At 35.2% G+C, this 14,145-nt stretch overlaps 1 protein-coding gene across 2 annotated transcripts in view; it reads left to right on the forward strand.

Moving 5' to 3' along the window:
- The window catches only part of HDAC2 (histone deacetylase 2), a 30,271-nt gene extending 22,154 nt beyond the window's left edge, over positions 1-8,117 (forward strand). For both annotated transcript variants that reach the window (XM_078054844.1, XM_078054843.1), the window contains exons 9-14: positions 1,321-1,461; positions 1,683-1,791; positions 2,408-2,538; positions 3,681-3,836; positions 6,505-6,562; positions 7,229-8,117. In XM_078054844.1, coding sequence (XP_077910970.1) covers positions 1,321-1,461; positions 1,683-1,791; positions 2,408-2,538; positions 3,681-3,836; positions 6,505-6,562; positions 7,229-7,259 — 626 coding nt within the window. In that variant the 3' untranslated portion in view covers positions 7,260-8,117. The remainder of the gene's footprint in view (positions 1-1,320; positions 1,462-1,682; positions 1,792-2,407; positions 2,539-3,680; positions 3,837-6,504; positions 6,563-7,228) is intronic.
- The last annotated feature ends 6,028 nt before the right edge of the window (positions 8,118-14,145 follow it).

Consider the following 14,145-nt stretch of genomic DNA (forward strand, 5'->3'; position numbering starts at 1 on the left):
AAGGATATTTATAATCCCAGATCTTAAACTTGATTCTGTTTTCTCCACTGCCAGCTTCAATTTAGATTTCTCAGGTCTTTTAAAACCCGTTACCTCTTGTCCATCTCTTTTCTACCTTCATTTATGTTGTTACTGTATGTTCTCTGCCATTCTTCATTTTTTATAGGTTTCAGTTTTAGCCTTTAAAAAATTCCCTTATACTCATTTTTATCAGGTTTTGAGAAGAAGGAAAGTATTTTTGTTTAGCTATCTTTACTCAGAAGTCTATAAAAGCTAACTTTTTGTTTATTTTGTCTTTAAAAATAGCGAAGTGGTTTTTATCTATTATAAGAAGCCCGTGTTTTTCTAGTAGCAGTAATAGAAATTAGGTTATGAATTTTATAGTGCAACAGTTGAAGAATACTCAGTGGAAATGCTCACAAATATACAATTACATGGGAAAAAAATCATTAAATCTTACTAACTCAGAAGGAATTGGAAGGAAATACTTCAAAAACTATCTTTGGATAATGGAGTTTTAAATAGTTTTTTCTTTGTACTTTTTTGATTTTTTCCAAATATTCTTCAGTAAGCATGGATTTCTTCTATAATTGAAGGGTTTTTTTTTCTTTAAAGACTGATTTGTATGCCTGAATGATTGATACATTACTAATACTGGTAACTAACTTATAATTAATTATTAAAAAATCATATTTATCCAAAGGAAATATTTCATTTTTATATTGTTTACTTTCTATTCAAATTTCTACACTTAGGTGGTTGTTGAAGTATTTCTTATAGTAATAGATAGTAATTTTATAATCTTAGATAAGTTAAGAAAATTACCCATAGTACTGCTACCTGAAGATAACCTACAATTAAACTTTGTTGTATAGCTTTTCATAATTTGTCTGCATATGTTTATATGGAAAAGTGGTAAAATTTAGATTGTGCATGTTGTAACCTTTTCTTCCCCATGTAATGTCACACACATGAACATAGGATCTTCATACGACATAATGTCTTCCTATGTTAATAAAGATAAGTGTTCTGTTCATATTTTTAATCTTAATTTAGTTGTATAATTCACTTTTCTATTAGGGACACTTGTTAAAATAGCCAATTATATCTTACTGTGTTTTATATATCATTGTGTGAAAGGTATTTAAAAAATTTTAGACTAGAAATTTCTTGAAATTTTTACATATTCTTTAAATACTTAGAAAAGCTGTTTTGGTTGAATAAAACTTTTTGTTTGCATTTATTATCTTTTTAAAACTTATTTTTCAAACTGTTAAAGTATTTAGATTTGTCGTTACCCAAATCTTTTTTTTGTCTCAGGTCATGCTAAATGTGTAGAAGTTGTAAAAACTTTCAATTTACCATTACTGATGCTTGGGGGAGGTGGCTACACAATTCGTAATGTTGCTCGATGTTGGACATACGAGACTGCAGTTGCCCTTGATTGTGAGATTCCCAATGGTGAGTGTTTTTATTATGGTATCTTTATTGGATGGAACTGTCAGTATAGACAAGTGGACAGGTGGATGATTACAGTAGATTCCAAACCATGCAAATAGGAGAGCAGTCACTTACAAAAGTTTTCTTGGGGAATATTTCACAGCTTGAATCTGGATTTTGTGCATGGGTTTGTGTGAAAACTGAGCTTTTAATATGTCACTTTATTTAATTGTTTTTAATAGAATTGCCATATAATGATTACTTTGAGTATTTTGGCCCGGACTTCAAACTGCATATTAGTCCTTCAAACATGACAAACCAGAACACTCCAGAATATATGGAAAAGATAAAGTAAGAGATCATTGAAATGATTTGATAACATTTCATCTTTATTTTTATATAGCAGATGTTTCCTTTGTCTTTTTCAAAAGCATTTGAAACCTTAAGATGACTGATTTCTTTGTTTTTTTCTGAGATAAAATGTATGGGCTTCATAGCTCAAAAATATTTCCATTTTCTATTACTTACGGATTTTTAAGTTTCAAAGGGCACTGTAAATTGTATACATTCTTGCTTTACATGAAATTTTCCTTTTTGAAACATTTTGGAAAAGCTTTATCTCCAAGAACAAAGTGTTTAGAGAGCTATTGTAGTACACAGACCCAAGTTTGTGTCCTCTCTCTCTCTCTGCCACACACTAGTTTTGTGACATTTGGCAGGTTAATTTGCCTTTAGGTTGTATTTTCTCATCACTGAAATGGGGGGATGAAATAGAACCTACGTTCTAAATTTTGAGGATTAGATGGGTTAATGATAGTCTGTGAAGTATCATGCTTTTATGTTATTATTTCAACTCATAGGTTAAGTCAGATAAAAGATGAAATTTTTGCTTAATGTTTCCTCTTACATTTAAGAGGAACTTGAAAAGAAATGAATTTTTTCTAATAAATTTGCATGTGTAATTTAGACAGCGTTTATTTGAAAATTTACGCATGTTACCTCATGCACCTGGCGTCCAGATGCAAGCTATTCCAGAAGATGCTGTTCATGAAGACAGCGGAGATGAAGATGGAGAAGATCCAGACAAGAGAATTTCTAGTAAGATAATGCCTTGATGTGTATTCTGTTACATTCTTCTGATTTGTTAAAAATATCACTACAGATTAAAGGTTTTAGTGGTCCAAGAAATTCACTATGGGTTATGTTTCATGAGGACACTAATATTATTGTCCTTTTTTTCCCATTTTTAATCTTACATAGATTTAACTTTTTTTTTTTTTTTTTAAGATTTTATTTATTTGACAGAGAGAGAGAGCACAAGCAGGGGGAGCAGTAGGGAGAGGGAGAAGCAGGCTCCCCGCAGAGCAGGCAGCCTGATGCGGGGTTCAGTCCCAGGGATTGGGATCACGACTTGAGCCACCCAGGCGCCCCTAGATTTAACATCTTATGCCTTAAAGCCTGATTTGAGCGTCATTGTTTTTTAGTTCATGTGACTCTCTGTATAGGAGCACCTAGGTGGCTCAGTCGGTTAAGCATCTGACTCTTTGATTTTTGGCTCAGGTCATGATTTCAGTGTCGAGAGATCAAGCCCCACGTTGGGCCCCACACTGGGTTTGGAGCCTGCTTGGGATTCTCTCTCCCTTTCTCTCTACCCACCCCCACATGCATGTGTGCATGCATGCTCTCAGAAAAAAAAAAAATTTTTAATGTATATTTGGGAATGAATTGGAAAGTAATACCATTTATCCAAAGGAGAATGAGTTCAATAACATTAAACACCTGTTTGATTCTCTAGCCTCTCATTCCACTTAATATTGATTGCTAGAGTTGTAATATAATGGTATCTGTTGTGGTGTAGACCTTCTAACATACTTGATATTAATGATATTTTTAATGTTGTCTATCTACATCTCCTTTTAGCTCTGAAATAAATGGTCACTCCTTAGGTAAAGACATTATCCCTACCTCCTGTTAGTAAAAAATAGTTTTTCCCTCCAAATTTTTTTTGGTGAGATTCCCCAAATGTTTTTCATGTTTCTTTGAATTATACTTCTTCCTAGATCAAATCTAAATTTTCAGTATTGAACAAACCATGCATTCAGTTCTAATCTTAAGATTATTAAGCATCTGTTATCCTGTACTTTTAGATGTGGAAATTGGTTGGTACATTTTACATGAGTGTGTAACAATTACAAAACCTGTAACTGCCTTTTTGAACTTTTATTAAAATCTTTAATCAGTTCGAGCATCAGACAAACGGATAGCTTGTGATGAAGAATTCTCAGACTCTGAGGATGAAGGAGAAGGAGGACGTAGAAATGTGGCTGATCATAAGAAAGGAGCAAAGAAAGCTAGAATTGAAGAAGACAAGAAGGAAACAGAGGACAAAAAAGCAGGTAAGATTTATTTTTTGGTAAATGTGTTTTAATTTTAAGTTTTTAAGATGAGCTTCACTGCAATTTTTTATGAAATCCTGAAGTCGATTGCGCAAGTATTAAAGGGATGGTTATGCTAGGTAGATGACTTTTTTCCATGTGGTAAGTAGTGCTTAACCTTCTAAATTTTTTATTTAAAGCTCTGTTAATGTTACTAGTCACATTTGCTCTTACAGAAAACCTTCTTACCTTCTCTTGCTGACATAGACATAAAATAGCAAACATCACTCTGTGATACAGATTGGGTAAGAAGACAAAGTGGTTATAGATCCATTTGTAGTCTGTGAGCAGAGCTCAAATTCTAAGATAGTTTTTAACTACCTGAAGTTTATTTGATGGGAATAAGACACAAAAGAAGAGTTATCCTTAGACCAGTTTCACCATTGTGAAAAAGCTGAGAGAGTAGACTTTGCTCAGAAATTGGTGAAAACATAAAAACTCTGAGGAAAGATAGGAAGGTATTTGGAAGCTGGGTTGGAGGGGGGAGGTATAATACTTTGATGCCATAACTTAACTTAAAAATGCTGCTAGCTTATCTCATGACAAAATGATGCTTTAGGCAGTAAATTTACTACTAGAATCTATTACCTTTTATCTGAGTTCCCAGAGCACTTATACATATCTTGGTCATTTTATTTAACATAAATTATAATGCCTCGTTACAGGATTTTATGTGCCTCCATGCTAGATTGAGCTCCTCGTGGCTAGGGAACACAGTATCTTAAATATCTATATTCTCAACATTTAGTGTGTTTCTTGATTGAATGGATACCTCATACCTGTATATAAGTAATGGTGATGAAGATGAGTTTTAGTTGGCTGTTAATTTTGACCCTGTGGCATGTGGAAAACTAATAGACGATAGACCTACTTGGCCAGCATCCTTTTCACTATATCTGTCACATTGAAGTTTTTTCTTTTTTACTAGAGGTTAGGATTCCCCAGCATATCTGACACTTCCAGTTCTGTTCTTTTACTTGTGATTCACTCCACTGTAGGCTACCATTCTCTACCATTTTATAATTTTAACTTTTGAATGTATCACAATGAAAGCTCCAATCCGCTACATACTAATTGACATCCAGAAATTCCACTTATGTCTGAGGTAAGGAGGGCTTAGCTTTAGCTGTAGGGCTTTTCTAGTATTTTTCATTTCTTTCACCATCAGTACATATTCTTGTCGTTTTTGGAGTTTCTTCTCATTTTAAAAATCTTTAGCTTTTTTGTGCTTTTTTTTTCCCCCCCCCCAAATGGGAAAGCACCTTCACTAGGGTGCTACTTGTCTGTCATTGCTATTCTAGCTAAAAATGAGAGTACCCTTTGATCTGGCTTAATGACCTCGTAGTGGATTAATCTCTTAGTATTTAGCTCCTCAAAACTGCTGCTGCTGATAATGATAATTTAAAAAAAATTATTTTGTGGTGGCTCTTCTTTGTTTAAAATCCTTTGTCTTACACGTAAAGAAATACTACTATAGAAAACTTTTTTTAAAAATCTGTAAATCAGAACCTAAAGTTGGGGCCATTTCTTTTTTCTTCCTCCCTTTCCCAGTTCTGTTTTGGCCCTTTGAAATTACTAAGTTTACATATCCAAAATTAAGCCAGAAGTTGAAAAAAAGTCATAGTATCCTTATTGTCACACACATTTATTGTATTGTAAGTGAGACCAGTCCCCTGAAATGTCTATGTAGAATGCTTAATAACAATGTTTATAATCAGATATCTTTATTGTTAGGTCATTGCTTCACAACTTCAGTTCATATGTTTCTTTAAAGAAATTCAGCACATTTGGGCTACTTTGTTTTAGTAATCTTGAGTTTGTAGTGTTAATGTTACCATTTTATTTATTTTTATTAGAATGGTAAAGTTTTAAGACTTACAGAGTCTGGGTTAAAAGTGAGTGGTGTAAGCAGGAGGATTTAGCCTCTACTGTGCCCCTGGGCTTATCTTAACCTAATTCTCCTCTCTTCTCACAATACTTCAGTCCCAGTGGTCTTTCAGTTCTTCCTTCTAAACTGTTAGCTCTGTCTTGCCTGGGGTGCGTGGGTGGCTCAGTCTTGGTTAACCATCTGCCTGTGGCTTAGGTCGTGATCCCAGGATGCTGGGATCGAGTCCTGCATTGGGCTCCCTTCTCTGCTGGGAGCCTGCTTCTCCCTCTGCCTCCCTTTCTCTCTGTCTGTCTCTCATGAATAAATAAACAAAATCTTTAAAAAAAGTTCTGTCTTGCCTCGAAGTCCCTTTTAAGTTTTCCTGCTGTTCAGGTTACTTCATCCCTTTTCCCACCCAAAAGCTGTTCATTCTTAGGACTCTTCACAAATGTCACTTCGCTGTGGTAGCCTTTCCCAACCTCCCTCAGTGCTGTGCTCATATCTGTAGGCTGAACTTCTCCACAGCACATATCCCAGCTGTAATATTGTAGTATAAGGGAAACAGAACTTCAGAAGGGCAGGACTTATGTTGTCACATTGACCCCTTGAACCTCTGTCATATTTAGCAAAGCTTCTATAGTTACTGAACTCATGAATAGTAATATTGTATATGACAACTTTTTATATTTCAAGTATATTTTAAAGTGTGTATATTTTGTATTTTAAAATAGGCTTTAATCTCTTCCCAATTTTTGTTTTTAGATGTTAAGGAAGAAGATAAATCCAAGGACAGTAGTGGTGAAAAAACAGATACCAAAGGGTAAATTATATTCTTCATCTAGTAATTTTTATATATTATAAAAATAATAAATACATTTACTTTGGGTGTGTATGTGTGTATTCTTTTGAGAAGTGCTGGACTGAACTTGCTTGAGAGCATTAGTAAGTTGTATGAGGTGCTCTAAATTTTAGTCCATATTGGTGCATAAGGGAATATATGCCATCTTAACCATCAGTTTATGTGTTGGCTGTTCATCTGTTACTTACGTAGCTTGCCTTAAAAAATGATAAAGACTCGAAATAATACTGTATAACTGAACATAAATCAGTTTGTACTCTTGTATGTAATGTATCTGAGACCTTTTGCTTTTAACTTTATGTGATCTTTTCATGGTTCTCTTAATTTCTATATCTGTGAATTTTTTTAGTGTTGGGAGATGGATAAATTTAAACACTGGGCTAGCATAACGCAATTCATGATGCAGTTATGTTTAGCAAAATCATTATTGAAGTTTTTATCTCAGAAAGCATATAAATACTTGACCACATAAAATTTTGTGCTAGCATTTGTAGGATAACTTGGAAGAGATTGTAAAATCACTGGAAAGATTAAGGGAGTTAGTACTCCAAAAACAAGGCATTATCGTGTGTTTCTGGGCATGACCCTACAGGACCTTAATATTTTTTATGTTGCCTCTTTTAACAGAGCCAAATCAGAACAGCTCAGCAACCCTTGAATTTGAATGTCTCACCAATTTCAGAAACCATAAAAGAGTGAGAAAATATTGGGAAGAAAAATTTTTTCTTTTTGAAGACTTCTGGCTTCATTTTATACTACTTTAGCATGGACTGTATTTATTTTCAAAATGGCTTTTTTTGTTTTTGTTTTTCTTGGCAAGTTTTATTGTGAGTTTTCTAATTATGAAGCAAAATTTCTTTTCTCCACCATGCTTTATGTGATAGTATTTAAAATTGATGTGAGTTATTATGTCAAAAACTGATCTATTAAAGAAGTAATTGGCCTTTCTGAGCTGATTTTCCATCTTTTGTAATTATCTTTATTAAAAAATTGTACTTGGATTGTCTTTTGTCTGTTTATTACAACATGAAATCCTTTCTCGGGGGCTAATAACATGACTTTCTGTACAATTAGAATACACTAGGAGTGAAAGATAACTGATTACAACTTCAAGGACATCCATTTACTGTTCAGGAAAGAGTATTTTACAGTACTTATTTCTTAATGCAATTGCAGTTTTACCATCTTGTTTTTTATAGTTTGGCCAGTCACTACCCATGAAGATTGGCATCTCATTATAATTTATCTCTACATTAATAATACAAGCTGTGTGATTGAAATACAGGAATTATATTTGAGCTGAACCAAAGATTCCCAAAAATTGGAAATGAAAATTCTGAATTGAAAGAAGAAATCATAATCAGAGAAGGAAACTGTCTTCCATACTGAGCAATATGTGACTTTGTTGCTAACCCCACTATGTACCAAGTAGAAAAGGAATTGTATGGTTGTGTTTGATCAGAATTTTCGTGTATTCATATTAAGTCTGTCTAAAATAAAACCTATTTAGACAAAACCTGGTCCTTTTACTGCATTTTACATAGCATCCAGGTTCCACTATTGCACACAAGTTTCCAAACCAAGGAAGTAAAGTAAACACTTAAAGAATTAGTTTATTTTTCAATTTATTGAGTATCTGTTCATTTTAATGCCTTGCGTATACAACTGAAGGTAATGGAAAAATGCCTGCACCCACAGCTTACATTCTAGTGGTAGAAAGCAGACAAGTGGGTAATTTATACTTACTCTAGGATATGCAACAGAAAAAATAAAACGTTTTAGGAACTTGTCAAAATGAGTGAAATTACTTTTTTGCTAGACCTACAGTGATTGTTTTGAGATAAAAATCATAAAATTCCAGAAGATGATGTGGAAGATGTTTCTCTATAACCCCATGTGTTGAGAAATATTTCAGACATTCACAGAAGCAACCGGACTTAGGTAACGAACAGCCATGTACCCTCTCAGATTTAATAGACTTTTTTTCACTTTTGCCATATTTGCTTCAAGTGTTGTTTTTTTTTTTTTGCCTTTAAATATACCAGTTTGAAGACTTCTTTATACACTTTGCCATTTAACTCCCCTTTCCCACTTTTCAGAAGTAACCATTACTCTGAAGTTCATGGATATTTTATCCATGTTTTTATTCTTGATACAAATCCGTCAGGATCTAAGCCTTTATGACTGGTATTAACTCAGTCCTTTAGGGACTAAGGAAATATATTTAGTGTTTGTGAAACAAGAAGTATCACATACATACACTTCTGTAACTTGGTTCTTACATTGTGATTTACCCCTGTTGAACAAGTGTAATTCATCTTACTGCTATGTATTACTGTTCAGTGTGTCTAAGGACACACCAAACATCTGTTTCAATACCATAATGAACCTCCTTGGGCACATTTACATTTTGTTTTCCTATTTACAAATACAAGCATTATGTATAACTGAAGCTTCAAGAGAATTATGAAACAAGCACGTTCAGCCTAAGTGACTTGGTACAACCTCCAAACAACTGCTGAAAGAACAAGGACCCTGTTTACAAAATAGCAATAACAAAAATTTCTAGAAATAAAATTATAGAGAAGCTATAGTTCTGGTGTATAATGAGAGAGATCAGTGTAACAGTAGATAAATATCAGTGTACGTTTGGAAATAATGGATAAATAGATTGGTGAGGGAAGAAAGGGTTATTCCTTAAGGAGTGCTGGGATAATCGATAGTCATATAGGAAAAGTTTTATACCTTCCACCAGAAGAATTGAATTTAAATTGGAAAGGGAAAGTGAGACCATAAGTACTAGAAACTATAAGAGACTTAAAAATGTAATTGGAGTAGATAAAGTCTGACTCCAAACTATAGACGAAACAATTGATATATTTGACTAAAAAAAAAACAGGCTAACAACACTTAAGTTGAGGAAAACACGGCAGGGAGCAGTGTGCAGAAAGAATTACAATTTGGCCACAGTTCAAAAGGCTAATATCTAAAGCTACTTAGTAGAGAAGGACTGAAAAAGTGCATGAAGGGTATGAACACTGGGAAAGAAATACAAATAGTTATTAAATATAAAAAGATCTTGAACCACTTAGGAAATGCAAATTAAAATCTATGAAGGTGATTTTTATTTTTTGACCCATTTTTTAAACCTATCATAAACTTGAAAAACAAGTGTTAGCAAGAGGATGAGGAAATTGTCATACATTGTAATAGAGCGTGTGAGTCACTATAACCTATAATGACTTAATTTAACATCCTATATCAAAATTTCAAATAAAAATCGAGGGCCTGGGTGGCACAGTCGCTTAAGTGACTGACTCTAGGTTTGGGCTCAGGTCACGATGTCAGGGTTGTGAGATTGAGCCCTGCGCTCTGCGGGGAGCCTGCTCAGGATGCTCTCCCTCTCCCTCTGCCCTTCCCCCTGCACTTGCTTGTGCACACTCAAATCTTTTTTAAAAATTACAAATAATCGGATTCAAAATTTCATTTTGAGAAATTTAACACACTTGTGCAAATGGCTTTCAGAAATCTTCATTATGCAACATCGTTTGAAATAAAAGATTAAAATGACTTAAATGTTATGTAGAGGAGGAGTTGAATGATAGTTCTGAAAGAATAGAGCCATAGCAAGTATGAGAAGTACATGCTATATATGGAAAAATCTCAACATCTACCATTAAGGGAAAGAAGGAAGAGGTGGAATACATGACATACTACCTTTTTTTTGTGCGTAAAAAGACAAAATTGATTATACAAATAACATCTAGGAAAGATGATAATGAAATGCAGCATTGGGGCATTGGCTGCTTTCATGGAGATTCGAATGTTGGACCATGTGAACATTACCCCAAAATGTTAATTAAAAAACACAAGCAGGGGCACCTGGGTGGCTCAGTCGGTTAAGCATCTGCCTTCGGCTCAGGTCATGATCCCAGGGTCCTGGGATCGAGCTCCGCGTCGGGCTCCTTGCTCCTCGGGAAGCCTGCTTCTCCCTCTCCCACTCCCCCTGCTTGTGTTCCTGCTCTTGCTGTGTCTCTCTCTGTCAAATAAATAAATAAAATCTTTAAAAAAGAAACATGATTTCTAGTCCAAGGGATAGAAATTTTACACAACCTTACAGCTTCCTTTTCCATGTCTCAAAATTATCTTTTGAAATGACTTGCAGATTCATGCAGTTCAGTTGCTGAGACAATAGTGACTATCCTAGTTTCATTTCTTCGCAGGAGAAGAAAGGCGTGCCATGTGGCTAAAAGACATTGAGCCTAAACTGAGATTATATAAACCATCTGGAAGAATCATGTTCCTGATCAGGGTAGAGTAGCTATCAGTTCTCACTAGCATTTCATTTTTTAAAAATGTACTTTGAAATTAAGACCTCAACTCGGGAAAAAAAACAAAGCAAAACAGTGGTCCTTTAATTTAATGAAGATGTTGCTTTGTTCTTAATTTTTCACATTTCCTCATGACATAGGTGAATGCTTTCTCCAAGTCAGCACTGGTACTATAAGGTAGTTTTATAATAACTAATCTTTGTCCTTCTACCAAAGCTACTAGCATTCTGTCTAAATAGAGGGAGTTTCTGACATTCTTACATTGAAGTAATTTACCTGCGTCTTCGGTTCCAGTGCCTTCAGTAAAAATCTTTCTGAAGCTTCTCTGTTCTCTGGGATTCATAACATTTCTTATTTATATGGTGATATAAATGACATGGGTTTTCAAGGTTTAAATAAAAACTTTGATTTGTGTGCTATCACAAGTAGTACATTTCAATAGTGTAAGATCTCTTTTTCTTCACCATAATCTTGTGTAAGTTACTAACCTCGGTGCCTCCATTCCTTTTTGATTTAAATGAGGAAGATGATAGTCATCCTTACCTCATAAGGTTATTGGAAGGATTGAGTTGATACATAGTTAATGCTCAGTAAGTGTTAGCTGCCGCTGTTAAAGAAGCCTGGCTGGCTCAGTCCACAGAGCATGTGATTTGGTCTCGGCGTCGTGAGTTCGAGCCCCACGTTGGGTGTAGAGAGTACTTAAAAGAAATACAGGAATCAGTAAGTGTCAGCTGCTATTGTTACCATGTCAGGTAAAGGGTGGTAGATAAGGCCAAAGTGATTCAGGGGGAAAGTCTTGGATCTTCAGGTATTCTTTATTTTTTTTTTTTAAGATTTTATTTATTTCAGAGAGAGAGAGACAGAGAGAGGAGGAGGAGAGGAGGGGGAGGGGCTGAGGGAGAGGGAGAAGCAGGATCTCTGCTGAGCAGAGAGCCCGACGTGGGGCTCAATCCCAGGACCCTGGGATCATGACCTGAGTTGAAGGCAGATGCTTAACCGACTGAGCCACCCAGGCGCCCTTCAGGTGTTCTTTAAACATCATAGGTTGCCTTTGAGCCTTTTGGTGCAGTATGATGCCTACTAAAACTCCTAGGTCAGGTGGATACAGAAGCAATCTTTTGAGAACTGATTTTCGCAAGGAAGCTAGCAAGATTTGGCAAATTTAGGAGGATATTAATGCCCCTACAATTTACTTAATGATAATCTGTCAAGCAAAATTGTTGTGAATGGGTTATAGAAAAAATAGGACTTATATTGTTATTGGCTATTCACATGAGTAGCAATGTTAATGTGAAGAAATAATGCTCAGGAGAGTTACAGTATTTAGAACTGCTGAACAATTGCTGCATTTCCTCACCTCACCACAAGATGGCATATATTCCACTGTTTAAATGCTGTTCTATCTGTGCTTTTTCTCCTGTAGTCACTTGGTCCATTTAACAAGCAGAGTAACATATACTAACAGGTTCTTTTGGATGCAGTATTGGATTGAATACTATTTGAATTAAGCTACAATTTGGTGTACTCATTTGGGCTTTTCTTTAAGTAATAATTATAACACTAATTCCTGAGCTTTATATCCATAACACACAAGAGAATGTATCTGGTAGTAAATCATGCCTTCTCTCGTAAAAAGTAGACTAGAAATGAATATTAGAAGAAGAATTTTCTATTTTTTCCTGGGGGTTTAATCATTTAATATAGGAGAATTGAAATTTATTTCTAGGAAATAGAGCTTAGTACAGTGAAGGTAATATGCGGGGCGGGAGCATTGGATTCTTGTTCTATAACTTCTGTCTCTAAACTATGTACCTAGCCTCTTTGATCTTTGGTACTTTACAGAGTTATGATTAGGATTATTAATAAATTCTGGTGGAATAAATTATAAGGGAGAGCAGATTCCTTGGTTAGATTGTATTATTAATAGAACTCTGAATAGGTAAAATTTTTTGGCAGGCTCACCTTGTAACAAGTAGTGTGTGTTAGGGTTCAACAGTTATGATTGAAACTCTAATTCCTTTGGGTTGTGAATTTTGGGTTCTATTGATAAATCAGAAGCTTCCAACTTCTCTCATGCATCATTCAACTAGTTACCTTTTTTGTTTCTTCAGAAATCAACATTTCAAGGGTGACCTCCAGTCATGTGGTCTATACTTAATAGGCTGATGTCTAGGCAAGTATAGACAGGCATTCCTAAGTTATCAATAAAAGGTCACGCCTTCTGCTTAACAGATACCAACAAAAGGTCACGATGGCCTGGCAACCAATAAGCTGAATGTTTGATTTGAAGAGACAAGAATTTCTCCTTTGCCTTTTTAAATTGCACTTATGCTATGTTTTAAGTGGGAAAGTCTTCAAAAATCTCATTATTCTGCAGGATAGCAGGAAAGTTCGAACTTTGTTGTCTTTGACTAGATTGCAAGTGAGACTGAGATGCTCAAGGGCACCCTTGTCTGCTCCAGTGGTGAGCAACAGCCCCCTAGATGCAAGAATGGGAGCACTCATCTCAGTATTTCAGGAGTTAGCCTCTTCTAAATGGGCTGGATTTCTCATCTCCATAGGATCTGCCTGAAGAGGACATACAGTATTTTTCAGGAAAAGACTTTCTCTATAATCCACAGTCCAAACCATTATTAGCTATTATCCTCCCTATCAATCAAATGCAAACAAAACTTCTTTTTGGTGAAGTAAAAGAAGAAGGTATTATTTTCAGGTACATTTATTTGTATAGTTTAATATTTACATGCAATAGGCTTAGGTATAATTTCTGTGCTATTCCCTTCAATGGTGAATACCCTTTCAAAATCTGTTTGAAAATCAAATTAACATAAATCTCATGGTAAAGCATTGGGCTTTCTTAATGACCCTTCTACCATCCTTTTACCATTAATTATAACAGGATTAGAGTAATGAGGGATTGCCTAATAAGAAAATGAAGAGAATATATATTTTTTAAAATACAGGAATAACAGATGTAAGGAGTAGCCACTACCCCTAGCGCTGAGCGTACCCAAAGAGCCACCTGCCCTAGCCAAGACTCTGAAGAGGGCACATTGACGGCTCACTCGATGGCAGAGGCGTCACTGGGATACTGCATAGGTGGGACTTACTGGAAATCCGCCCTCTAAACTTGCCAGAAATCCTCCCTGTAGGGTGCTAGCAGAAGCTACTCATAGAAAGGTGTCTTGTGGAAGGGACTCGGCCACGAAACTG

The sequence above is a fragment of the Halichoerus grypus genome, chromosome 9, assembly GCF_964656455.1.
Source record: "Halichoerus grypus chromosome 9, mHalGry1.hap1.1, whole genome shotgun sequence".
NCBI lineage: Eukaryota > Metazoa > Chordata > Mammalia > Carnivora > Phocidae > Halichoerus > Halichoerus grypus.